At 42.6% G+C, this 27,536-nt stretch overlaps 1 protein-coding gene across 1 annotated transcript in view; it reads left to right on the top strand.

The window, feature by feature from the left end:
- Positions 1-27,286, top strand: part of PROS1 (protein S) — a 48,458-nt gene extending 21,172 nt beyond the window's left edge. The window contains exons 8-15 of the mRNA XM_065407256.1: positions 45-166; positions 4,220-4,338; positions 6,648-6,837; positions 10,745-10,912; positions 15,242-15,410; positions 16,346-16,494; positions 17,199-17,421; positions 27,008-27,286. Of these exons, the coding sequence (XP_065263328.1) occupies positions 45-166; positions 4,220-4,338; positions 6,648-6,837; positions 10,745-10,912; positions 15,242-15,410; positions 16,346-16,494; positions 17,199-17,421; positions 27,008-27,174 (1,307 nt within the window). The 3' untranslated portion in view covers positions 27,175-27,286. The remainder of the gene's footprint in view (positions 1-44; positions 167-4,219; positions 4,339-6,647; positions 6,838-10,744; positions 10,913-15,241; positions 15,411-16,345; positions 16,495-17,198; positions 17,422-27,007) is intronic.
- The last annotated feature ends 250 nt before the right edge of the window (positions 27,287-27,536 follow it).

The raw sequence follows: 27,536 nt of genomic DNA, 5'->3' as shown, positions 1-27,536 counted from the left end.
TGTTCAGTCTAAGTCTCATGCAATGTGCTTCCGTTTCACTGCAGATGTGGATGAATGTGCTGAAAACATTTGTGCTCAAGAGTGTGTAAATTCTCCAGGAAGCTATGCCTGCTATTGTGATGGCAAGAAAGGGTTCAAGCTTTCTAAGGACAGGAAGCACTGTGAGGTAAAACTGCACGATGTGAGCTTGCTGGGGAAATTGCAGAGTTGGGTGTTTCTCCATGACAGGATGAGGTAGATTAGGAAAAGTACCAAAGCCAGTTTCAAAATTGCTGGGAAAATGCTGCAGGCTTTGAGTTAGGGCATGCTTCACAAAGCAAATTCAGCAGTATAATTTACGGGGATTTGGATATCATTCGGTCCAGGTTCAGTTCCAAGAAAAAGCATCAAGAGAAATCTGCCTCAACCAGCCCTTTTCTACCCCTGTCCCCCAAAATAAGCCCCACGCCCTCCCCTCTATAAGGTGGGTCCTCCTTGGCTTAGATCTCAACATGAGGGCCTCAGCCTCATTTTGAAAGCATGTTCACATATTTCCCAGTTTTTTCTTGCCATGAGAACCTCTTCCCATCTAAAAAAAGAACAGGAGTACTTGTAGCACCTTAGAGACGAACATTTATTTCAGCATAAGCTTTCGTGGGCTACAGCTCACTTCTTCAGTTGCATCTGAAGAAGTGAGCTGTAGCCCACGAAAGCTTATGCTGAAATAAATTTGTTAGTCGCTAAGGTGCCACGAGTACTCCTGTTCTTTTTGCGGATACAGACTAACACGGCTGCTACTTTGAAATCTTCCCATCTAGTCTCTCAGAATGACTCCTGGAAAAGCTGTTTGAGTTGATTGTTTTGCACAGTTTTAGTTGTCATGACTTTTTTTTTTTTTTTTTTTTTTTTAAGAGGGCCAAGCAGCAAGTGAATAGTTTCACCAAGTGCTAAAAAAACACATTTCCCATCCAAAAGAACTACTTTTAGACTCAAAGAATTTTCAAATTTATTCTTCTTAGTGGAAGAAACAGTGGGACTACAGAGCATTTCAATGAAAGCATTTCCTTGTGAAGGCTTTTCTTTATACTACTTTGGCAGGAGCGGGCAGGTTGGGACCAGTAAGTGTGTTCAAACAACTTCCACCAAAAACAAATCTTTGCCACAGTATGATGTAGTGGGGCTTAAATATTTCAAAGATCAAAGCCTGCTATTGTGCTAGAACATATTTACTAGAACTTGGTATTTTTAGTTGCTAAGATTTAATACTTAGACAACACAGGGAGTAATTCCATTCCCTACTGATAATAAAGTGGGAGGGTAGCTCCCTATGTCCTCCATTAAACATTACTCCTAACGCTGTTGTATGAGAGAGAGGTTTAGTAACCTGTAGGACTATGGGTATGTCTACGCTTGCAGAGTTTTTGCACTGTAAGTTTCACCAGTGATAGGGAACCGGTCAAAGTAACTGGTTTGTGTACTCACTTAATTCCTCAGGCATCAGAGAGTGTTTACATTAGCAGCACTTCCATCTCCGATGAGAGCAGCGCTCTAGGGCAACTATCCCACAGTGCCGCTCTCTCCAGTTTGAGGATGGGTTTTGTGGGAAGCGGGGTGTGTGTGTGTGTGTGTGTGAGGTGATTGCAGGGCTTCCTGGGTCCCTGTACAGCCTCCTCTCTCCAAACACTGATAAGCTCCAATAGCTCATGAATCCTTTGGAGCAGGCATTGTCACATGACCAGATAAGTGAGCCCTTGCCAAGAAAACAGGAAGGGGATTTTCAAAGTTCCCTGGGCTTTACAGGGGGAGGGGTGGATGTCTGTTTATCTAGCAACAGAGCTTCTGGCTAGAGTGGTCACCTAGGCACTGTGGGATATCCCCCAGAGGCTAAAAGCTGTATAAACAGGAATAACGTGTCTTCACTTTACTTGCACATCACTGCAAAAGCATCACCAGTAAGAGCTGTACACCTCTCATGGAGGTGGTTTTCTTTTTGCGGTGAAACTTCTCAGTTTCACTGCAAAAAGTCATTGGCAAGTGGGGACTTTTCCCTCTTTAAATGGCAAGTGTAGACATGCCCTAAGGCTAAAAAGGCTGACTCAGTATGTGGAAATCAGTTGCAGATCTTTTAATTGGAATAAAATCTGTATTATCAGCAGTATCATGGCAAATCCCAAAGGGATGTGTCCTCTTTGCAGATCAAGTGCTCCACCTGGTGTATAAAAAATTCAGGTCCAATTCTTATATATAATATTGTAATGCATGAGTTGTTCAACTACATTCAGTGGAATTGCTGCACCATGAACATTTGTGTTAAATGAGAACCAAGCCCAAAGAATTTTGGGAAGTGTAGCATTAGCTGTGAGTTAGACCAGTCGTTCTCAACCAGGGTTACGCGTACCCCTGGGGGTATGCAGAGGTCTTCCAGGAGGTACAGCAACTCATCTAGATATTTGCCTAGTTTGACAACTGATGACATAAAAAGCACTACCGAAGTCAGTACAAACTAAAATTTCATACAGACAATGACTTGTTTATACTGCCCTGTATACTATACACTGGAATGTAAGTACAATATTTATATTCCAATTGATTTATTTTATAATTATATGGTAAAAAATGAGAAAGTAAGCCTTTTTTCAGTAATAGTGTGCTGTGACACTTTTGTATTTTGATGTCTGATTTTATAAGCAAGTAGTTCTTAAGTGAGGTGAAACTTGCGATATGCAAGACACATCAGACTCCTGAAAGGGATATAGTAGTCTGGAAAGGTTGAGAGCCACTGAGTTAGACCAGGGGTATGCAACCTATGGCACGTGTGCCGAAGGTGGCACGCGAGCTGATTTTCAGTGGCACTCACACTGCCTGGGTCCTGGCCACCAGGCCGGGGGGCTCTGCATTTTAATTTAATTTTAAATGAACCTTCTTAAACATTTTAAAAACCTTATTTACTTTACATACAACAATAGTTTAGTTATATATTATAGACTTATAGAAAGACTTATAGAAAGAGACCTTCTAAAAACGTATTACTGGCACATGAAACCTTAAATTAGAGTGAATAAATGAAGACTCGGCACACCACTTCTGAAAGGTTGCTGACCCCTGAGTTAGACTATCCAAGTGCAATGTGTATAATAAACACAGTAGTGTTTCACACCCAATTGCTTTGGTTCTGCTGCATCTGTGTAGAACAAATTATCTGATGTGAGATTAAATATAGGAGATTCAGTCAAAAATAAGTTCCAGATGTTTTTTTACATCTGACATCATTGTGGCATGACAAGAGACATAAAAACAGCAGTGCACATTGGGTAGTAGCTGAAATAGCAATATAGTCATACAATGTCTGACCTATTTGAACTAGAGTGACCAGATAGCAAGTGTGAAAAATTGGGATGGGGTGGGAGGTAATATATAAGACAAAGCCCTGAATATTGGGACATCTGGTCACCCTAATTTAAACTGATATATTATCCCTATATACAAGGATCACTCTGTCTATCACTGCAATACAGAAAGTATGAAAACTTCATACACAACAACACTGTGGAACAATGTAGGCTAGGAAAGCTGAAAAGTTTAAATAGGCAGAATGTAATTACCCAAATTTGATTTTGGCCTGGACACCAGGATTAACCTCACAGTCTTACCTGGGATCACTAGTTGTGACTAGTGGCCAGGACCTAAACTTTTCATGTGTTCAGAGGAGATACCACATCAAGAGATATAGTACTTCCCCTGCCACTATGCTGTATATTAGTTCAGTTCTGCCTCAAAGGAAAGTGTGGTGCTTATTCAAATCAAGACCACTTTGTGTATCACCCTAGATGTTTTAGATTTCACCCATACAACTATCAACCCAACCAAACTGCTTAAATTAAGAGACCTGAGAATCCTAACGTAAGGTGGTAGGGATGCAGGTTGAAAGGAAATGGTCTAATTTGGCTGTATGCCTTGATTTGAATATTAAACACTTACAATGTAATTACCAACTCAAATGAAAGTTGGAATCTACGAAACTACGTTACGACATTTATAGCCACCAATATTTTTGACGTATGGATAATGTAGAAAAATAAAATTTTATTTGTACTGAGGTATTCAGATTATTCAAGTATACTAGGTATCAAGTGCTTCAGGAAAATGTAACAAGCTAAAAGCCACAAAGAACTGAGGTTAATCTGTGAAATATCACTACACAAAGTTATGACATGGTGATTTTCCCCTTCATTATTTACAGGCTGTTCCAGTTTGTGTCCCTCTGAATCTTGAAAAGTATTATGAATTGCTTTACCTGGCAGAACAGTTTATAGCGATCCCTGTGCTGTACTTAAGGTTTAGATTGCCAGAAGTCACCAGGTGAGCATTTGCCATTGATAACACTATGCATGGAAGTTCTGGGGATTTGTTTCCATTAATTCTCAAAGGGTGGCAAAAGGACTGTGGGTTCATGAAGAATTCACAGCATCATCTCACTGGATAAGACACCTTGTATCATTGCAGGGAGGACAAATGAACTTAGGTTCCTACATGTAATAGCACTCAGTGGAGGCTGAAGTTATTTGAAAGTGGATGGACAGAAGTGAGGTGCTTAGAGACACTTTAGTGATCATATTTTATCCTTGAGCCACACCTTTAGTATAGTTCTTTCCAGTAACTCATCTGCTAAGCTGGATCTTAAGCAACCCTTTCCATCGGACAGGGGGCAGTAGCAGCTGACTGATGCAGCTACATAGTGGAGCAGGCAGCCCATTGGTGTGGTCTGTGGGAGAGTGCACCAGCATCTGGGCCTGAGCTCATCAGTGGGTGAAGAGCGAGATTGCTCCTACAGTGACAGCCAGCTGGTTGCTGCAGTTGAAGACAGAGATATAAGGACTGAAAGGGAAGCAAAAATAAACCTTGGGAGAAAGAGAATCAAAACAATCCTGAGACTGAGTGTGAAAAGGTGGAAAATGGATCAAAGGGGAGAGGAAGGAATATGAACTGGATGGAGGCCCCAGCAGTTTTTGGAGTGAATGAGATGTCTTAGAAGAGCAAGAAAGATGGTGTCTCACAATGACAGAAGCTTGCTGCCCCTCTGAAGGGAAGAGCAAAGACATGGAAGATGATGGCAGAGATGTAGAAGGATATTGCAGTTCTCCAGGGGCCAGTCTTGCAAACTGACTCAAAACCTGCTCTGAAGAATCCCCACTGGTGGTATGTTTGCAGGGACATTTTGAGCCAAACAGTGTCTATGGTATTTCACAGTAGGCAAATTTCATATAGGTTTTTTTCCCCCCGAAGTGTTGTCATTCCTTTTTCAGTCCTTAAAATCAGATGATGTTATAGAAATGAATATGCATCTCACAGTGTGCAGTCGTATATCAAAATGGTGAGCCTCAAGTAATGGTTCTGCTGCTCTTTTGCAGGAGTTACCAGCTATAGCATGCTGTTCATGAAGTACTGAGGAAGCTAACGGTCTCCTGTGCTTTCTCCTACAATATTCCAGGCCACTGATGGAGCATAGTGTCTTATTTTACTCCAATATCAATTTGTAGGATTTCCCCTTCAGATGTCATTGTCCTAGAGCGATTGCTAAAGTTAGTAAGCTCTATATTGCACTTCAATGTGCTCATTGTGGCACTTGAAAATGCAGGGTTGCCTTTGATTCACTGTCTGAACAATTTCAGAGGCACCAACAGCAGAAGTTGTTGCATTTGTGATTTTTAGTGCCTCAGATTTAGATTTAGAGCATAAATATTAAGACATGCCCTTGTGCCATGAATCAAAGGTGACCTGGAATTAATGCTCTCCTGGAAGATTTTTGAAAAGTTTGAAAGTGTCCTTAGCAGCTAACATCTTAAATAGTTACTTATAAGCTCAAAATAAGGAGTTTTGATAGAACCATGTTTGAAAGTCAATGTGGTTTAGTGACTGGAGAGCTGAACTTGGAATCAGGGCACCTGCGTTCTGTTCCTAGTTCTGCCACCCACCTGCTGTGTGCCTTTCACAAGTCACTTCACCTCTCTGTGCCTCCATTTTCCCCTCAAGTCATTCCTCTGTCTTGTATATTTAGCCTGAAAGCTCTTTGGGGCAGAGAGCTTCTCCCATGTTTGTACAGCCCCGAGAGCACAACAGGGTCTATAGGTTCTACCATAATAATAATAATAATTAATAATAATACCACCACTATTTATTATTTGTATTACTGTAGTGCCTAGGAGCCCTAGTTATGAACCAGGACCCCATTGTACTAGACACTGTACAAACACAGAACAAAAAGAGCTACAATTTATGCATGATCATCCAAATGCCACCAATATACAGATCTTATTCCCTAAACAGAATAAGGGTAAACAGTGGAACTTTCAAAGTCAGTAATGATGAAGCACATTTATAGAAGATACTTGTGATAGATTTTTTTTATGGCACTCCTCACCATAGTACGGGAACACCTCCCAAACAATTTACTTTTTCTTACAACACACCTGTAAAATAAGGGGAATTCTATAGCTACTGGATTCTGCTTATGATTAATCATAGGCATCCATTGGACCAGCTCGGATACAGAGTTGTCATTTGGAGATTAATATTTGCCTGCATAGCTAAATTATTAATGTATTGCAATTAGCTCTTCACTGTCTCATGTATCCTCTTCTCATGATTATGATCCCTCTCCCATGACTCAGATTTTCAGCGGAATTTGATTTCCGGACATATGATACAGAGGGTGTTATACTATATGCTGAATCCTCTAACAGCACAGCATGGTTCTTGCTTGCTCTTCGTGATGGGAAGATTGAGATTCAATTCAAGAATGAACTTGGAACAAAAGTCACCAGTGGTGGCAAAGCCATTAATGATGGTCTGTGGCATATAGTAAGTTTTTTTCCTAATGCCCTGTGAATTGTTGGCACTCTTAGGTGAAGTTGGGAAAAATTGTTATAGCGACTTAAAAAAAAAAAAAAAGTTCCAAAATGATTCCATAAAGATCCCAGATTTAAAGGCTGTTAAGAAAGGTACAGTGGTAGCATTAGCAAACTTCCGAATTTCCTTGTGATACAAAGAGCCACTTTCTGCTTGGTGCTTGGGGCCTATGCAGTAATACTTAGTGCATGATTGTGTGTGTAAACATGTTTATTCTGATGCAAGTGGTCCATGGGGTTGTTATTCCAAATACACTTGTTATTTTATGCTGGCCAATGCAGCTTGATCAATCAAATCAAGGCTAACTAAAGAAAATCTTACTTTTTTTTTTTTTTTTTAAATCCCCAATTGCTGAGCATGGTGTGCCCAGAGCTATTCTAACTCAAGTCAGTAGGAGTCTTAACATGAACTTTACTGGGAACAGGGTCTGTTCAACATACCTACTACGTACAGAAAAAAAACACTAATGAGATTGCAAAGTCAGCTACTTAGAATTTAGGAAATGTCAGAATTAAGCTTAAATGGGCAACCTTAATTCTGGCATTTCCTCATTTTTGCATGCTTGACTTTGCAGCCTTCTTTTAACGTTGTTTTTGTAGATAATATGCGGTGTGTTTTTTAGAAAAAATTATTGGGTTTGATTTTTTTCTATGTGCAATGGCCCCCGATGCATCAGCAGCACTTTTGAACAGAGTACTTTCAGCACTGTCTCTACCACTCAGGTGCTAAACTATGCTAGCCACAAGAACATGCAGTTATCCTCTGTAACCATAGAGGAAGAGGCACAACACATGGAGATGGCGGGTTACAGATCCAAGAATAGCCCAGTTTATCAACCGCATCACTAAGTGTATAGATTTGGCAGATTCTAAGAAAGAGTGTGGCTAGGGGTGTGTCTACACAATAGTGGGGAGAGTGCTTCCCAGTTTGGGTAGACAGACACACACTAGCTGTAGTTGAGCTAGCTCACTAAAAATAGCAACAAGGCTGCAGCGCCACGGGTCGGGGTAGCTTCCTGAGAACAGACCCAGGGAATTCATAGATTCCAAGGCCAGAAAGGGACCGTTGTGATCATCTAATCTGACCTGCTGAATAATACAAGTTGTTGAACTTCACCGCAATAATTCCTAGATCAGATATTTTGAAAAACTTCCAATCTTGATTTAAAACTTGTCAGTATTGGAGAATCTACCACATCCCTTGGTAACTTGTTCCAATACTTAATTACTTTCACTGTACAAAATGTATGCCTTATTTCCAGTCTGAATTTGTCTAGCTTTTCTCTGCTAGATTGAAGAGCCCATTGTTAAATATTTGTTCCCCACATAGGTGCTTACAGACTAATCAGGTCACCTCTTAACCTTCTCTTTGTTAAGCTAAATAGATTGAGCTCTTTGGGTCTATTGCTATAAGGCATGTTTTCTAATCCTTTCATCATTCTCCTGGCTCTTCTCTGAACCCTCTCCAATTTTTCAACATCCTTCCTCAATTGTGGACAACAGAACTGGACACAGTAGTCTAGCACTGGTTGCACCAGTACCAAATACAGAGGTAAAATAACCTCTGTATTTCTGCTTGAGATTCCCGTTTATGCAGGATCACATTAGTCCTGTTGGTTGCAGTAAAAGTTCCTGTTCAGCCTATTATCCACCACACTCCCAAATCATTTTCAGATAGAGAGTCCCACATCCTGTAAATATGGCCTACAGTCTTTGTTCCTAGATGTATACATCTGTATTTGGCCACATTAAAGTGCACATTATTTGCTTGCACCCAGTGTACCAAGCAATCCAGATTTCCCTGTGTTGGTGACCTGTCTTCTTCATTATTTACCACTCCCCCAATTTTTTTGTCATTTGCAAACTTTATCAATGACATTTTTAATGTTTTCTTCCAGGTCATTTGATGTTAAATAGTGTAGGGCCAAGAACAGATCCCTTCAGGACCCCACCAGAAACACACCTATTCAGTGATGATTCCCCATTTAGAGTTGCATTTTGAGATCTATCAGTTAGCCAGTTTTTAATCAATTTAATATGTCCTATGTTAATTTTATATTGTTCTAGTTTTTTAATGAAAATGTTGTGTGATACAACATCAAACATCTTATAGAAGTGTAAGTATATTATGTTAACACTATTACCTTTATCAACCAAACTTGTAATCTAATAAAAAAGAGATAAAGTTAGTTTGACAAGATATATTTTCAATAACTTATGTTGATTTGCATTATTACATTACCCTCCTTTAGTTCTTTATTGAGATCCATATTAGCCACTGCATTATCTTGCCCGGGAACAATGTCAGGTTGACAGGCCTATAAAAACCTGGGTCATCACAAATACCCTTTTTAAAAATTGGCACAACCATTAGCTTTCTTCCAGTCTTCTGGACCTTCCCTGGTGTTCTAAGCCTTACTGAAAATCAACATTAATGGGCCACCAACCTCCTCGGCCAATTCCTTTAAAACTCTCGGGTGCAAGTTATACTGACCTGCTGATTTTAAAAATGTCTATCTTTAGCAGCTGGGGTTTAACATCCTCCTGACATACTAGTGGAATGGAAAAAAGTGTTATCATCATATGATGAGACTACATTATGTTTATTCCAAATACAGAACCAAGATATTTATTGAATACTTCCACCCTTTCTGCATTGTTATGGGTAATTCTACCATTTACATCTAGTAATGATCCAATACCATTGTCAGGATTCTTTTTTATCCTGTTATACTTAAATGCCTCCTTAGTGTCCTGAACTCTGCTAGCCATAGATTTCTCCTTATGTCACTTTGCTTTCCCTATCAATTTTCTACAATTCCTAACTTTTGATTTATATTCAGTACTATCAACTTCTCCTTTCTTCCATTTGTTACATATTATTTTTAAAGTTCTTTTTATAGTTGCCTTCAGGTCCTTCTAAGCCAGGTTGGTTTTTTAAGCAATATGGCCTTCTCCCTTGATTATGGCTTTTTGGGCATCTAGTAAAGTCTTGTTAAACAAGCCCCAGTTAGCCATTCACATTTTCTGATTAAGTTCTTCCTCCCAGCTTATTTGGCTCATGATTGTTTTCACCTTTGTGAAATTGGCCCTTTTAAAGCACCAAGTTGGGCAGGATTGTACTCAGGCAGCTAGCAGCTTGTGCTGCTACAGCCACACTACTATTTTTTAGTATGCTAGCTTGAATAGAGCTGAACATATGTCTACCCGCGCTGGAAGGCACCCTGTCAGCTGCTGTGTAGATTAGATTTAGTTCTGCCATATTGTTTCCTGGTCTCCAGTCCAGTGCACCTTCCCTTAGACCAAAAGGTATTTTGGTGGGTAACATCAACAGCAGCATGTGAATCCTTTTTTTTTTTTTTTTTTTTTTAATTTTGTCTGTGTTCCCTCAGGAGGTTCAGTTCTTTGTGGCAGGCTGAATGAGATCCAGAGGAGCATGCTCAATGTGGATGGAATGTTGAGCAATTTTAGAAGCAAGAAAGTAACACAAACTGAAAAATTGTATTTTTCCAAAAACTTATCATTCAGCCAAGTATAGCTTTTCCTATACAAAGCGAGAGATACCTTTGCCTTTCAAGTATTATCCCTCTGCCCAATTTCAAAATCCTGCTGCAAACCATTAGAATATATATATATATATATATATATATATATATATATATATATATATATATATATATATATATATATATATATATATTTAAAAAGAGAAAGGCAGGTTTCTGGGTGGTGGGCTTTTGTTTTTTAAATACTGGGACATGTTAGGTAACCTTAACACAAGGCTCACTACTCCTCCCTCTGTAATCAGTATGTTCAACATACATAGTGCTATATATATTGTATATTATTTTTAATCCTAGGTCTCAGTGGAAGAATTAGAACACAGTATAAGTGTAAAAATAGCAAAAGAAGCAGTGATGAATATCAACAGCCCTAGAAATCTGTTCAAACCATCAAATGGCTTCCTGGAAACTAAAGTGTACATCGCAGGATTACCTCGCAAAGTCGGCGACACCCTCATTAAACCGGTAATTTAAAAATACCTTCTGATGAAGGCTGCTTTCTTGTTTGCTTCTCCTTATATGGTGGTTACCCATGTGTCACTAGGGAGACAAAATACAGGGAGGTATGTAGGTAGAAAATGAAAATGCCATTGGTGACATTTTCGTTTGAAAATGAGTATGCATGAAGCTTTGCGGTCTGCCCATTTTCAGGTTTTAATTATAGAATCACAGCAATTAAAGCAGTCTCAGGTAATCTAATCCATTTTCCAGGGTCCTATGCAGGATTGTGCCCGAGAGTATATTTCCTAATCTCATTTTAAGACTCCCAAACTATAGGGCCACCGGTAGTTATCTTGGGAGCATATTGTACAAATGTTCCCTTTCTTAGTGCCAGATTGTGCCTTGATCTCGTGGGGGGGGGGAGGGGGGAGGTGAAGGAAGCGCAAGGAGCCTTCATTTCTACCCTGCCCTACCCACCCTGCACAGGGGGCATGAGTAGGGTGACCAGACAGCAAGTGTGAAAAATGGGGACGGGGGGGAGGGGGAATAGGCGCCTATATAAGAAAAAGCCCCAAATATCGGGATTGTCCCTATAAAATAGGGACATCTGGTCACCCTAGGCATGAGTCACCTGACTCACCCTTCTCAGCAGCTGTAGGTCCCTGCAGCCACCTCTTGCGCAGACCCAGTAATTATCATAGTAACTGGCAATCTCAGCAGAGGGGCAACAAGTGAATGCACTATGAAGACTGAACTTTTTTTTTCAGAGGAAGGAAGCCTCTATTACCATTGCCCATACACGATCTGTTCTTCATATGTATAAAAGAATTTCTATCCAGCACCTTGCATGTGGACTAGAAAATAATTTACATTTGAAAACAAGCCACCAATCCACTAACAAAAAAAAATGCTTGTAATATTTCATTTTTTAAATAATCTGTTTTTGCTTGCAGTGTGACAGGGAGGCAAAAAGGTAAAAATGTTTGACTGCTTCTCAATAAATATTCTCTTACCCAATGTGAAATAATTCTAGAAATGTTGTTTGGGCTGATGAGTCAAACTCTCAGCCAACAAACAATACTAATAGCCATGGCCCCCTAGCTATAGCGCAGTAGACATGGCCAAGCAGAAGAGGAAAGTTTGGCTACAGTATGTTTGAACTTAAATTTTGACGCTGTCTATTCTTTGCTTGCCAGTGGTACCAAATGGGAAAAGCTTATTGGCTCAGCAGTGCTGACTGAAAGCTGCGCTACTGTATATGCCTTTGATTTCAAAGAGACACAAAGTGAGTGAGGGTGACAAAATACCAGTGAGGTGATATCTTTTATTGGACCAACTTCTGTTGGTGAGAGAGAAGCTTTTGAGAGATACACAGCTCTTCTTTCGGTCTGGAAAAGGTAGGTACTCAGACTGTCACAGCTAAATACAAAGTGGAACAGATTGTTTAGCATAAGTTGTTAACATATATTCTAAAAGACTATTCAAGGTGAAGTGGTCCCTTAACACCATTCCAGGGATGGTATAATAAAATGTGGAGGGGAGTTAGTGGGTTACAGATTTTTGTAATAAGCCATAAATCCAGTGTCTTAATTAAGACCATGATGTTTAGAGTCTAGTAAAGTGATGAATTTAAGCTCCCAGGCTCCTCTTTTCAAGGTGCTGTGCAGGAGGACGAGGACTAAGAGGTCAGAAATGGAGTGACTGTTTTGTGAAAAAAGCGTTTACCATTGGGGTAATACAGTGTTTTTAACTTTTTATCATTTTTTTTCCTGTGCGAGGTCATTCGAGAGCGTAGTGATTGTCTAGTTTCACCCACATAATTGTTGGGGCATTTGGAGAAGTAGATCGCATAATGGAATGTTCCACCCAAACATCCCTGAGAGAACCTGCTTCACTGCAGAAAAAAACCCTCTGATCGCTCACCCCTAGTTGTCACTTACCACTCCACATTGCAAGCCATATGGGGTATCATTAAACAATTACAATCCATACTCAATGGGGACAACATCTTGAAAGAAATCTTTCCTGAACCCCCGCTTCTGGCCTTCAAACGACCCCCCAACTTCATATCAGAAGCAAGTTTCCCACAGACAAGGACTCCTCAACTTAAAGCAGCACCAGACCCTGCCACAATAGATGCAAAACCTGCAGACATATCTCCACTGCTACAATGATCGCCCCCCAGCATATCTTTCAAGATCCACGGGTCCTACCCAGAGCCGTCCCTTGGGTAGGGTGAATCAGGGCGACCACTCCGGGCCCTGCACTTTGGGTGGCCTCCAAGGGCTGGTGTGATTGACTAGCGCGGTCAGTCCTGGAAGAGACGAATCTGTCACTTCCGCCCCGGGCCCCGCACCCCACTAGGGATGGCGCTGGTCCTACCCATGCCTATCACAATGTGGTGTACCTCATCCAGTGCACTAAATGCCCCCCAATGATGAAAGACAAAAATACCATATTACCCAAGGGCAAACACGTCTCACAAAACAATCACTCCATATCTGACCTCTCAGTCCTCATCCTCAAAGGAAAGGTGCAAAACACTTTCAAAAAGATGAGCCTGGGAACTTAAATTCATAACTTTGCTAGACACTATAAATCGGGGTGGGCAAACTTTTTGGGCCGAGGGCCACATCGGGGAATAGAAATTGTATGGAGGGCTATGAATGCTCACAAAATTGGGGTTGGGATGCGGGAGGGGGTGTGGGCTCTGGGGTGGGGCTGGGGATGAGGAGTTTGGGGTGTAGGAGGGTGTTCTGGGCTGGGACTGATGGGTTCGGAGGGCGGGAGGGGGGATCAGGGCTGGGGCAGGGGTGCAGGAAAGGGTTCTGGCTGAGGGTGCAGGCTCTGGGGTGGGGCTGGGGAGGAGAGGTTTGGGGTGCAGGAGGGTGATCCAGGCTGGCATCGAGGGGTTTAGAGAGCGGCAGGGGGATCAGGGCTGGGACAGGGGGTTGGGGTGTGGGGAGAGGCTCAGGGGTGTGGCCCCCAACCCAGCGCCCCCTCAGAGCGGGCTGAGCCGTGTGCTGCAGCCCCGACCCTGCGCCCGGGCTGCAGCGGGGCCAAGCTGCATAGTGTGGCCCCAGACCCAGTGCCCCGGTCAGAGTGGGGCCGCACCACGCGGCTCGGCCCCCAACCCAGTGCCCCAGCCGGAGCGGGACCGAGCCACGTGGTGTGGCCCCCGACCCAGCGCCCCAGCCGGAGCGGGATTGAGCCGCGTGGTGCGGCCCTGGACCCAGCGCCCCGGGCGGAGCGCCAGAGTGGGGCCGACCTGTGTGGTGCGGCCCCGATCCAGCACCCCGGGCATAGCGGGGCTGAGCCGCTTGGTGCGGCTCAGGGGCCAGCTGAAAACTGCCCGCGGGCCGTAGTTTGCCCACGCCTGCTATAAATCATGGTTTTAATAAAGACTCTGGATTGATGGTTTATTACAACAATCTATAACTCACGCACTAACCGTCCCCCCTTTTTTGTCCCATGACTGGAGAGGTGTTAACGGACCACTTCACCTTGAATGGTCTCTTAGAATATGTGTTAACTACTTATGCTAAACAGTCTGTTCCACCTTTTATTTATCTGTGAGACTCTGAGGGCAAGTCTGCACTACAAAATTAAGTCAACTTAAGTTATGTCGACGTACAGCCACTGCAGTAATTACATCACTTTTGCATGACCACATTACTCTCCTTGTGGTGGTGGTGTGCATCCTCACCAGGAGTGCTTGCACTGATTTAACTGTCAGTGTGGGGCAGTTTCTGAAAGGCAGCAACAGTCGATTGAAGCAACGACCTAATTACATCGACCTAAGTGCTACGCCTCTCACAGAGGTGGAGTTATTAAGTCAGTGTAGTGGATAAGTTACATTGGTGGGAGCTACATTTTTGGCCATGTCTACACTACCGCTTATGTTGGCAAAACTTATGCTGTTGAAGGGTGAGAAAAAGCTGCATTGGCATAGCTGTGCCACTGTAAGGTCTCTAGTGTAGACATAGCCTCAGTGTAGACGGTTACAGAATTAGGTTAATGTAAGGCAGCTTACGTTGACCTCTCTCTGCAGTGTAGACCAGGCCTGAGTACTTTTCTCAGACCTGAAGAAGAGCTCTTTGTAAGCTCGAAAGCTTGTTTCATGCCAACAGAAGCCAGTCCAATAAAATATATTACCTCATCCACCTTGTTCGCTCTAATATCCTGGCTACAACACTGCAAACAACAATTCGATTCCAAGACAGCTCTGAAGATCAGTGCTGTAATCTATGGCACTGATATAACTATGCTTTACAGAAATAAATTGTCATATCAACAATGTTTCTAGAGCAAATCTGTATGCAACACAAAAATCTGAATGTAACTCTTCTGCAGCTTAACCCTCGACTAGATGGGTGCATTCGTGCCTGGAACCTGATGAATCAGGGAAGTTCAGGCATAAAAGAAGTTATTCAAAAAAAACAAAGCAAACACTGTTTAGTAACTGTGGAGAAAGGGTCCTACTACCCTGGCACTGGCATGGCAGAATTTCATATAAACTATAGTAAGTATTTTTCCACCTTCTCCAACATTTCTTTATGCTGGACTTATGATTGAACTAATGAATGGCAAAAGAGTATGGACTTGCCCAAGTCAAGGGTGCATGAGGGAAGGTTCCCACTAATTTCAGAGGGAGTTTTGCTTGAGTAATGAGTGTAGGTTCTGGCCTCACACGTTATCAGTTTAATTTCTGCAAAGACCTCTATCAGCGTGGACTTGATCAAATGGGTCCTTTCCATCTCTCAAGGGTCTGATTCAGCTCCCATTTTATCAATGGAAGTTTTGCTATTGACATCACTGAGAGTGGTTTGAGCTCCAAATGAGATAGTCATATGGAATTATATTCAAGCACGATACAGTGCGGGTGCTGATTGTGATACTAAGTAACATGGTGCATTATTAGTGTGAAATTAAGAAAAAAAGCAGTTAATAAATATGGGCATCCCTTTTAGCTGCTGAACTTGCAAACACTTTAGCACCTGTATAACTTTTACTCGTGAGAATTCCCATTGGAGCAATGGAACTATTCCTGTGTGTGATGTTAAACGCGTGTTTAAGCTATCAACCTTCTGCTCAGTAGCAAAATTTTATGAGCAACCTGTCAGGCTTTTTCTGGCTTAACCTTATAAACAGCCCTCTTATGAATGTAGCAGTGAGAGAGGTAACAAAAAATAAAAAAGGAAGACCAGCAAGCTGAAAAGGCAAGAAAAAAAACCCAAGCTTAAAATGTCTCTGTCTATATGTTTAATATTAGAAACTTTGGGGAAAACTAGAAATGTAAAGCTTACCTTTTCACTGCAGATTTAGCTTTATTTTTCATAGTGGGAATATAGATTAAATTGTAGGAAGAAAATGCTTGTAAATAACTGAATAGTATTTGGATGCTTTTAGAAGGTGTTTTTCAGGTTCATTAATTTCATTCTTTTTTTTTTAAAACAGATAATCTTACCAATGACAAAGAATGGCTAATAAACATAACATTGACTATTCGCCCATCCACAGGCACTGGTGTGATGTTTGCCTTGGTCTCTGGCAAAACAGTGCCTCTTGCTTTGTCCATAGTAGACTCCAACTCCCCTAACTCACAGGTGATCTTACTGTTATCACAGTAACTCTGGGTCAGATCCTCATCTGGTGTAAATCAGCATAGCTCTTTTGACCTAAACTTTCTGTCTTCATTCTCCATCTGTAAAATGGGACTAATCTTAGTTACTTACTATACTTCACAAGGGCGTTGTGAGGCTGAATTAATTGTTTGCAAGGTGCTCCACTAAAACAGTGATGAACTGCATAACAAAGCCAATATATAAATAGGTCTTGCTGTCCTTGAATTTCCCTCTATTCCCAGTTGTGACAAGTAGCATGACAGAAGGCAATATGTGCTTATATGTATATAAGGGTCAATACATACTTCTTTTTAAACTGCCTAAAGTAGATACTAGGGGTGAAATGTTGGCCTCATTACAGTCCATGTCAAAACTTCCATCGACTTCCACAAGACCAGGATTTAACCCCAGAAATCTAGATCAAGATTTTCTAACATGAATACCTAAAGAGAGACTCCTACATATAAAATTTAGGCACCTAAACAAGTGGCTTGGTTTTTCAAAAGTGCTGAACAACCCAGCAGCTTCTATTGACTTCAGTGGATTTCCCAATTTCAGGCACCTATTTTGAAAAACTTTGGCCGTAATGTTTCCTCCAGTTTCTCCTTACAAATGTAAAATGCATCATAACTAAATAAAATAAGTGCTGGAGTTCTGTGTGAAATGTTTTTTATTCTGTTGCCTAGGAAATCATTGTGACTATTGAGAACGTCATTGTTGCCCGGCTGGAGTCAGAGAGGTTGTGTACCTCCAAAAGAACGCTGCTAGGACTCAGAGTAAACAAACAGCTGCTTGAAGTGACTGCTGATTCACAAACACACAGCATCAGTTCTGAGCAAGAGCAACAACTGTCCATCCTGGATCAAGTAATGAAGGGACCTATTGTTACCTACTTAGGTGGCATTCCAGGTGAATTTTATTTCTTTTCATTGATGTGAATGAATTAGTCTTACTCAAAATCCTGGGTTGTTGTGGTGTGGTGTTTTTTTTTTTTTTAAACAATTACCTATTTTTATCCTTTATTTTTGAGTCAATTTGCATAGCTTTTGATGCAACCTGATACTTCAATAGTAACATTAAGGAGCTATCTTAACAGCCCAGCAGCAGAGCTTCTCTCCAAAGATCTATTTTTGGAAGTGACCCTATGGCACCTATTCCCAGGAGAAAATGGTGGTGTGTTGTGAGGTTTTTTTTTGTTTTGTATTTTGTTTTGTTTTGTTGTGCTTAAGAGTGATGAGAACTCCTGAAGTGCCATCTACTGATAGTTTCAACAAACTGCAGCAGCTTAAGATATTTTTAAATGGGTGGTTTAGACAATAACTGAAGGAGAGAAAGATGAGAGGAGGAAACAGGGAAAATAGGGATACAACAATCATACTTTCAGGTGGTGGTTGACAGCCTCCATGATAGGGAATTTGAAAGTTAAGTGAGTTACTCAATGTTTTGTTTAAACAATTTGTAAGTGAATTTTCAGCCCAACAACTCCTAACTTGTGCAACCATATCTGAGCAGGCATGCTATGGATGCGCATCAATGCCATGAGGCTTTAGATTTGGAAAATTATATGCTAACTTGAAACCTGGGGTGGGGGAGACACCTAAATCATAGGGAGGTTCTGAGGCTAAATTATTGTTGGTAAAAGTTTTTGACATCCTCTGTCTAAAGGGACTATAGGGAAAGACAAAGTATTAGCTTCCCAAGAGATCTTAGAAGTTTGACAGGCAGTTTTGAATTGGCATCTATTTTCTGTGTTGTATGTTACGTAAAAACAAACCTGCCCCAAGAGGCATATCCAGCCTCCTTTCTCTGTAGTTTCAGCGGGAGCAGGGTGAGTCAGCTGCATGAGAGGTATGGAGGGTAGAGTTGCCAATTTTGGTTTGACGTATTCCTGGAGGTTTCATCACATGACAATCTTTAATTAAAGATTAATTTTTAATTCCTGGAGATTCCACAACAGTCCTGGAGGGTTGGCAACCCTAGTGCTGGGGAGGAGGAAAGGGGAGGTGCATATCCCTTGCATGGCAGGGAAACTAGCTGTACATGGGGTTTCTTCAAGGCAGTGCACAGGTAAGGCCAGCACATGGGCATCTGGGGCCAGAGAATCAACTGCTGCATCCTCTCCACCCTCCCACCACTGTAGAACAGTGGCTCTCAACCTTTCAGGATGACTGTACCCCTTTCAGGAGTCTTATTTGTCTTGCATACCCCCAAGTTACTTAAAAATTACTTGCTTACAAAAATCAGACATAAAAATACAAAAGTGTCACAACTCTATAACTGAAAAATTGCTTAGTCTCTCATTTTTACCATATAATTATAAAATAAATCAATTGGAATATAAATATAGTATGTACATTCCCGTGTACAGTATATAGAGCAGTATAAATAAATTATGGTCTGTATGAAATTTTAGTTTGTACTGGCTTCGCTAGTGCTTTTTATGTAGCCAGTTGTAAAACTAGGGAAATATCTAGATGAGTTGCTGTACCCCCTGGAAGAGCTCTGCGTACCCCTGATTGAGAACCACTGCTGTAGAGGAAGCACATTACAACTGCAGATGCTACTGCAACCTTGGGGCTGCATTGTCAGTCACCTCTGCAACCTCTTAGTGTGTGGGAAGAGAGGAAGAGATCTGTTCCCCACAAGTCTTATTGCACATCCTGGTAATGAGGGTGTGAAGGTATTGCGGAATGTAGGCACAAAAGAGGGTTACAAGAAGACATGGGAAGGATATTTGTTCTGTCTTAACTTTTGAATATGTATTGTAATGGGGCAAGGCCAGATGGCTACAGTAAAGTAGTGAGGAACAGGTATGTTAGCCCCAGGCTAAACAAATCCCTGGTACCATGGTAACCAAATGGCAGTTGCTCCAGGTTAATCAAGACACCTGGGGCCATTAAGATCCTTCTAGAAGGCAGTGGAGATAGCTAGATTGATTGGGACACCTGAAGCCAATCAAGGACTGGCTGGAACTAGTTAAAAGCCTCCCAGTTAGTCAGTGAGGTGTGGGTGTTAGGAGCTATAGAAGGGAGCTGTGCTGTTGGAGGAATGAAGTAGTACGAATCCATATCAGGTGCAAGGAAGGGGGCCCTGAGGTAATTGTGAAGAAGATATTGAGTGGGGGGGGCTGCTGTGGGGAAGTAGCCCAGGGAATTGTACACGTCCTATTTCCAAAAAGTCAGCTTCCATAGCTGCTAATTTTAGGGTCCCTGGGCTGGAGCCCAGAGTAGAGGGCGGGCCCAGGCTCTCCCCTCCCCTGCCTGATTAATCACTGATACTGGGAGACAACAGAGACTGTGTGAGGGAGGGTTGTTTCTCCTCACTTCCCTTTCTGGCTTATGATGAAAATGGCTCAGTAGACTGTGACCCTGGCCTCTAGAGAGAAAAGGGCTACGTGGAGGGTCACAGTGAGCCTCTGAGGCTAGCAAAAATCTGCCAGGAAACGCAGACCTATGGAGTCAAGGACAGAACTTTGTCACAGTATGCAATGGATTGAAAACCAAAATAAAGTTAGCGGCAGCAAACTAGATGGCTGCTGTTCAAATTTGATCTTCACCATCCTCTATACTTAGAGAAGAGAACACACCAAATACTGCACTAACATTAGTTACTGTGAGTGGTAAGCCATCAATGTTTTAATTGTGTCCACTGTGTCTAAACAAAGAGATAAAGCCAATGCTTATTAGTAGAGATCAGTAAATAGACTACTTGAACCACACTACGTTCTGAACAAGGAAGTTTCAGCTAAAAGCCTTTTTTAAAAGATAACTGAAGAAAGGAACACAGTTGCTGTGAATTCCAAGAAGTTCTTTATACAGTATTTAAACACAGCTATTACAAGCACAGTCAGGCCCGTTGACAGCAATTTCGGGCCCCAGGAAGAACAGTCAATGGGCCCCCACACATGCACAAGCCGCGCCCACACAAACATGATCTGCCTGATATTTGGGCCGTGCTGTGCCTGCGCTGGCTGGTGCCCAGCGAACTGCTGACTGCGCTGTTGGGTGCGCTCTTCCGGCACAGGCAGGGCTTCTACATGCCCACCCGGTACGGTTGCCAACTGTATGATCACGCAAACCCAAAGACCCTTTCCCCGCCCCTGCCCCGCCCCTTCCATGAGACCACGCTCCTGTCCCATGCCTTCTCCGAGCCCCCACCCCCTACTCACTACATTCCTCCACCCTCCATCGCTTGCTCTCCCCCACCCTCACTCACTTTCACCAGGCTGGGGCAGTGGGTTGGGGTATGGGGTGCAAGCTCTGGGAGGGAGTTTGAGTGCAGGAGGGGGTGCAGGGTGCAGGCTCTAGGCTGGGGTAGGGTGTCGTCACTTACCTCGGGCGGCTCCTGAAAGCGACCGGCACACCCCTCTGGCAGCGGCTTCTAGGCGGGAGGCCCAGGAGGTCTCAATGTGCCGCTGCCTGCGGGCACTGCCCCCGCAACTCCCACTGGCCACAGTTCCTGGCCAATGGGAGTTGCAGAGTCAGCACTCGGGGTGAGGGCAGCGCGTGGAGATTCCCTGTCCCCCCCAAGGGCTGCAGGGATATGCAGGCCACTTCCAGGAAGGATGCGGGGCGAGGGCCAGCAGGAAGCCTGTCTTAGCCCCGCTGTGCTGCTGGCGACGGCTGGGGGTCCCCAGGCCCTTTTAAATCTCCTGGGTCCCTGGGCAATTGCCCCCTTTCCCTCCACCCCCCATTGGCGGGCCTGAGCACAGTGCTAACTGCAATGTAAACAAAGCTGTAGGAAATGAGATGCTGGTTTAAATCAAGTATCCCTATTTGCTAATGAGCCAACAGTCACACTTGGAGAACGTGTACTTGGAGAACGGGGTACAAAATATATTGGAAGGACAGAACAGGTCATGCGGGGGGGGGGGGGTGAGGGGGAGTGGCACTATATGTGAAAGAAAATGTAGAATCAAATGAAGTAAAAATCTTAAATGAATCCACATGTTCCATAGAATCTCTATGGATAGTAATTCCATGCTCTAATAAGAATATAACAGTAGGGATCTATTATCAACCACCTGACTGGGACAGTGATAGCGATGATGAAATGCTAAGGGAGATTAGAGAGGCTATCAAAATAAAGAACTCAATAACAGTGGGGGGTTTCAGTTATCCCCATATTGACTGGGTACATGTCACCTCAGGATGAAATGCAGAGACAAAATTTCTCGATACTTTAAATGACTGCTTCTTGGAGCCGCTGGTACAGGAACCCACAAGGGGAGAGGCAATACTCGATTTAGTCCTGAGTGGAGCGCAGGATCTGATCCAAGAGATAACTATTACAGGACCGCTTGGAAATAGAGACCATAATATAATAACATTTAACATACCTGTGGTGGGAAGAACACCTCAGCAGCCCAATACTGTGGTATTTAATTTCAGAAAGGGGAACTATGCAAAAATGAGGAGGTTAGTTAAACAGAAATTAAAAGGTACAGTGACTAGAGTGAAATCCCTGCAAGCTGGATGGACACTTTTCAAAGACACCATAATAGAGGCCCAACTTAAATGTATACCCCAAATTAAAAAACAGAGTAAAAGAACTAAAAAAGAGCCACTGTGGCTTAACAACCATGTAAAAGAAGCAGTGAGCGATTAAAAAGGCATCTTTTAAAAAGTGGAAGTCAAATCCTAGTGAGGTAAATAGAAAGGTGCATAAACACTGCCAAATTAAGTAAAAATGTAATAAGAAAAGCCAAAAAGGAGTTTGAAGAACAGCTAGCCAAAAACTCAAAAGGTAGTTGTCATGGACTCACAAGTCGTGCCCACTCTTGGCCCCGTGCAGTCCGTGGGGGGAACCGCCTTCAGTGAGACAGCCCTTCTCGGGGGTACACTCTCTCTCTGGGGTTAAGCTCCTCCACTCCTGGAGCCGCACCTCTCTGAGCCTTAGTATGCCTGTCTCTCGCCGTGGGCCCCCTCAGGGAGTCCAGTCGCTCTGGACCCCCCGGGGCTTCCACTCCCAAAGGGAATAATGCAACCCTGTTCTATAGACTGGAGTGACCCTCAGCCAGCGTAAGACAGGAGGGTTTATTGAGGGTTTGAACACAGGTAAATCCACAGTAATAACAAAATGTTTTTAAGCATATCAAAAGCAGGAAGCCTGCTAAACAACCAGTGGGGCCCCTGGACAATCAAGATACAAAAGGAGCACTTAAAGACGATAAAGTCATTGCGGAGAAACTAAATGAATTCTTTGCTTCAGTCTTCACGGCTGAGGATGTTAGGGAGATTCCCAAACCTGAGCCGTCCTTTGTAGGTGACAAATCTGAGGAATTGTCACAGATTGAAGTGTCACTAGAGCTGGTTTTGTAATTAATTGATAAACTTAACAGTAACAAGTCACCAGGACCAGATGGCATTCACCCAAGAGTTCTGAAAGAACTCAAATGTGAAATTGCGGAACTATTAACTATGGTTTGTAACCTGTCCTTCAAATCAGCTTCTGTACCCAATGACTGGAAGATAGCTAATGTAATGCCAATATTTAAAAAGGGCTCTAGTGGTGATCCCAGCAATTACAGAGCGGTAAGTCTAACATCAGTACTGGGCAAATTAGTCGAAACAATAGTTAAGAATAAAATTGGCAGACACATAGAAGGACATAAATTGTTGGGCAAAAGTCAACATGGTTTCTGTAAAGGGAAATCGTGTCTTACTAATCTATTAAAGTTATTTGAAGGGGTCAACAAACATGTGGACAAGGGGGATCCAGTAGACATAGTGTACTTAGATTTCCAGAAAGCCTTTGACAAGGTCCCTCACCAAAGGCTCTTACGTAAATTAAGTTGTCATGGGATAAGAGGGAAGATCCTTTCATGGATTGAGAACTGGTTAAAAGACAGGAAACAAAGGGTAGGAATAAATGGTAAATTTTCAGAATGGAGAGGGGTAACTAGTGGTGTTCCCCCAGGGTCAGTCCTAGGACCAATCCTATTCAACTTATTCATAAATGATCTGGAGAAAGGGGTAAACAGTGAGGTGGCAAAGTTTGCAGATGATACTAAACTGCTCAAGATAGTTAAGACCAAAGCAGACTGTGAAGAACTTCAAAAAGATCTCACAAAACTAAGTGATTGGGCAACAAAACGGCAAATGAAATTTAATGTGGATAAATGTAAAGTAATGCACATTGGAAAAAATAACCCCAACTATACATACAATATGATGGGGGCTAATTTAGCTACAACTAATCAGGAAAGAGATCTTGGAGTCATCGTGGATAGTTCTCCGAAGATGTCCACACAGTGTGCAGCGGCAGTCAAAAAAGCAAACAGGATGTTAGGAATCATTAAAAGAGGGATAGAGAATAAGACGGAGAATATCTTATTGCCCTTATATAAATCCATGGTACGCCCACATCTTGAATACTCATACAGATGTGGTCTCCTCATCTCAAAAAAGATATACTGGCATTAGAAAAGGTTCAGGGAAGGGCAACTAAAATGATTAGGGGTTTGGAACGGGTCCCATATGAGGAGAGATTAAAGAGGCTAGGAATTTTCAGCTTGGAAAAGAGGAGACTAAGGGGGAATATGATAGAGGTATATAAAATCATGAATGGTGTGGAGAAAGTGAATAAGGAAAAGTTATTGTTCCCATAATATCAGAACTAGGGGCCACCAAATGAAATTAATGGGCAGCGGGTTTAAAACAAATAAAAGGAAGTTCTTCTTCACACAATGCACAGTCAACCTGTGGAACTCCTTGCCTGATGAGTTTGTGAAGGCTAGGACTATAACAGGGTTTAAAAGAGAACTAGATAAATTCATGGTGGTTAAGTCCATTAATGGCTATTAGCCAGGATGGGTAAGGAAAGGTGTCCGTAGCCTCTGTTTGTCAGAGGGTGGAGATGGATGGCAGGAGAGAGATCACTTGATCATTACCTGTTAGGTTCACTCCCTCTGGGGCACCTGGCATTGGCCACTGTTGGTAGACAGGATACTGGGCTGGATGGACCTTTGGTCTGACCCAGTATGGCCATTCTTATGTTCTTATATATTGTGAATATCATTAAAGTCAGTTGTTTTCAACAGTTTCCACACAGAAGTCTGTCTCTAAGAAATCTTCTTTCCCCCAATGTTCTTAGTTACCACAGTAATTTCCTCTTCCAAAAAAATAGACAAAAAATGTTTTCAGATAACATTTTCCAATGGTTACCATAGAATGTTAACTTGCCATAAGAACCCCTAGAGGTGATCCCTGAAACGGTGAAGGGGTTACTGATGAGTAAAATAGTGCACTTAAAGTATCCCTGTGCTGCCACAAACAAAACAAGCACTGGAGAACAAAGTTGTAAAGTTCCAAATCTATTTAAGGCAAATGCATATCTTATGGGTTTTCTAATTGCAATGTGTTTCTTTGCTATGTTTCTCCAAAATTGTAGTAACACAGAGATTAATTTTTTAAAATAATTCAGTAAATTATGTTTTTTCAGTGAGGCATGTGGGGTTCTGTGGTACCAGTCTGTTATGCAGCAGAGCAATCTGAACAGAGAAGACTAGTCCTACTGGGATTTTGCACATAGAGTCTCTAAGCAACTTGGCTTATAGCAGAGTAAACTCAAGCAGGCAATATATCTGTCAAAGGCTATGTCTCAAGGTCACCCCCTTGCGTGTGTACCTTTACTTACCTCATACATTGTTCTCTGGGCAACAGCAATCCTGGGGTTTGATTCTGGAGCATGGGGTGCATTCCTTTAGCTATATTTTTTAGCAGGTCCACTCTCTTCTGGAGGGCATATAAAGCAGTCCAAACAAAAGGAAAATACTTCCACAGCCCCCTCAACTTTGGGCCTTCATCCTCATGCAAGGGAGAGGGAAATAGTCTTTCAGTCTCGGCCACAGGCAGTCTCGGTTCCCACTCACCTGCATTGCTAAAGCCAAGGCTTAGTCCCTGGGGGTTACAACAGAAAAAACAGACCAGCCCATCTTCCTTAGAGGGCTCGGGCCGGCCTCATTCTCCATCTGTTCATCAGTTAGTAACACAGGACCCCAGTCTGGAGGCACTAGCTCTGCTTGTTTCAGAATATCACCCCAACTGTGCTGAATTCTTCCTTTTTAAGGGCCCTCCCCCAGGCCTGAGAAGCCACACAAATGCAGCAGATTAGGGCTGATTGGAATCACAGGAATTAACCTCTTCTTGATTTGGGGGTGGGGGTAATCTGCCCCACTACAGTATCATGCTTCCAAAGGAAATGGGAGAATCACAATCACTGAAAAACTTCACGGCAAGCCTGGATGATCATCAACGATAGGTTCTTTAGAGATAACCACATTGTGCAGGAGTGTTAGATGACATTGTTGAGATCAGCTTCTAACCCAGTTGATTCTAGTTGCTGAATGTGCTCATGACCAGATCCTCAAGGGTATTTAGATTCCTAACTCCCATTAAAATCAGGTGAGTGAGTTACGGTCCTAAATCTCTTTGAGGATCCAGACCTTGGATCAATTCCAACCTACCTCACAAGAAGTTTGTTGTACCCTATGCCTCACAGTAATTCTTGCTTGAGCATTTGTAATGGAGTAAATATATTGTTCGCTGACAATACATCATTGGTTGACATTTTCCTAGTTTAACCACTGAATAGATTAGAAATGGAAAGTGTGGGACTTTTACAGAGAAGTCACTGGAAAGAAGAAATGATTAAACTAGTTTGTAGAGTTCTCATGGGTCCCCTGTTTTTGAACAGTGGATTGGAATCCAGAGCAGCTTTTTGGCCAGATAGAAAGATTATTCTAACAGTGAACTTTAAATACATAAACATCTGTTACTAGGTCAGGACAAGAAAATTGGGGATGCCAGGAAATATGGTATTAACACTCTCCAATCAGTAAAGTATATATTATTTTGAAAATCTTCCATTTTGTTAGGTTTTTAGATTAGAGGAAGGTTCTAGTGCAGTGGTCCCCAAACTGTTGGGCACGTTCATGGTGGGGGGGTAAGGCAGGGCCCGGGACAGCCCCCATGAGGAGTGGGGAGGGAGCACCCTCCAGCCTCACCCCCAGCTGCCAGCCCCCACCACCACAGTTCTGCTCCTGGCCGCAGCCCTGGCTGCGGTTCCAGCCCCATCCCCATCCCTGCCCCACCCTCGGCCCTGGCTCCCGGCCCAGCCCCAGCCTCAACCCCCTTACCCCTCTCCGTACTCTTCCCCCCTGCTCCCAGGAGCTGCAGCCCCAGCTCCCGGGGTGGGTGGTGTGGTGTGGACAGGGGCAAGGGGAGGCACGACGTGAAAAGTTTGGGGGCCACTGTTCTAATGCATATTGCAAATCATCCTAACCTTCCTCAGTTTGTGAACTTCATCTTAAACACTCAGACAAGGGGAAGAAGAGTTTATGGAGTGAAGTGAAATATTTTCTATTAAGTTGCCATTTCCTGCCATGGATCATTGACTCATGAGAAATGGGAAGTTTCCATGTTTTTACTCATCTGAAAAGCACATAGGATGTTGGAAGCCTTGGCGTAATTCATTTAATGTGGTTTCTGTGCAGATGTTCCCGTTGGTGCTACACTACTGACGGCCTTTTATAATGGCTGCATGGAGGTAAAGGTCAATGAAGTACAGCTGGATCTGGATGAAGCCTTCTCTAAACACAATGACATTCGATCCCACTCGTGCCCACTGATTGCAAATGAAATGAATGAATTCTTAAATTAGCATTCTCTCCCTTCAGATATAATTTGCGTAATGAGTCTCATGTCATAATAAAACCTGTATTATTTTACTCAAGATGTTCTGAGAAAGGAGTTCAACTGGAGTGTTTCTATCCCCTTAACGTAGTTTGTGAAGATTAAAAAAAAACCCACTTTTTTCAGTGATAAAAGGACATGATGAAGACTAAAATTCTGTGAAAATGTTCTTATCCATGTCAGTGATTAAATCTAGTTTAAAGATGTTAAGATTTCTTTTAGGTGGAACCATCTTTTTTTCACCATTGTTGTGGTTCCCTGTTTGTATTTTACCCAGCTTGAAGAGTCAAATGAGGCCAGTCTGGCTGTCGCTCTTGGTTCTGATGCTTT

Source organism: Emys orbicularis, chromosome 1 (assembly GCF_028017835.1).
Source record: "Emys orbicularis isolate rEmyOrb1 chromosome 1, rEmyOrb1.hap1, whole genome shotgun sequence".
NCBI classification, from domain to species: domain Eukaryota; kingdom Metazoa; phylum Chordata; order Testudines; family Emydidae; genus Emys; species Emys orbicularis.
The sequence above is the reverse complement of the archived record's forward strand: the minus strand, read 5'-3'. Positions and strand labels throughout refer to the sequence as shown.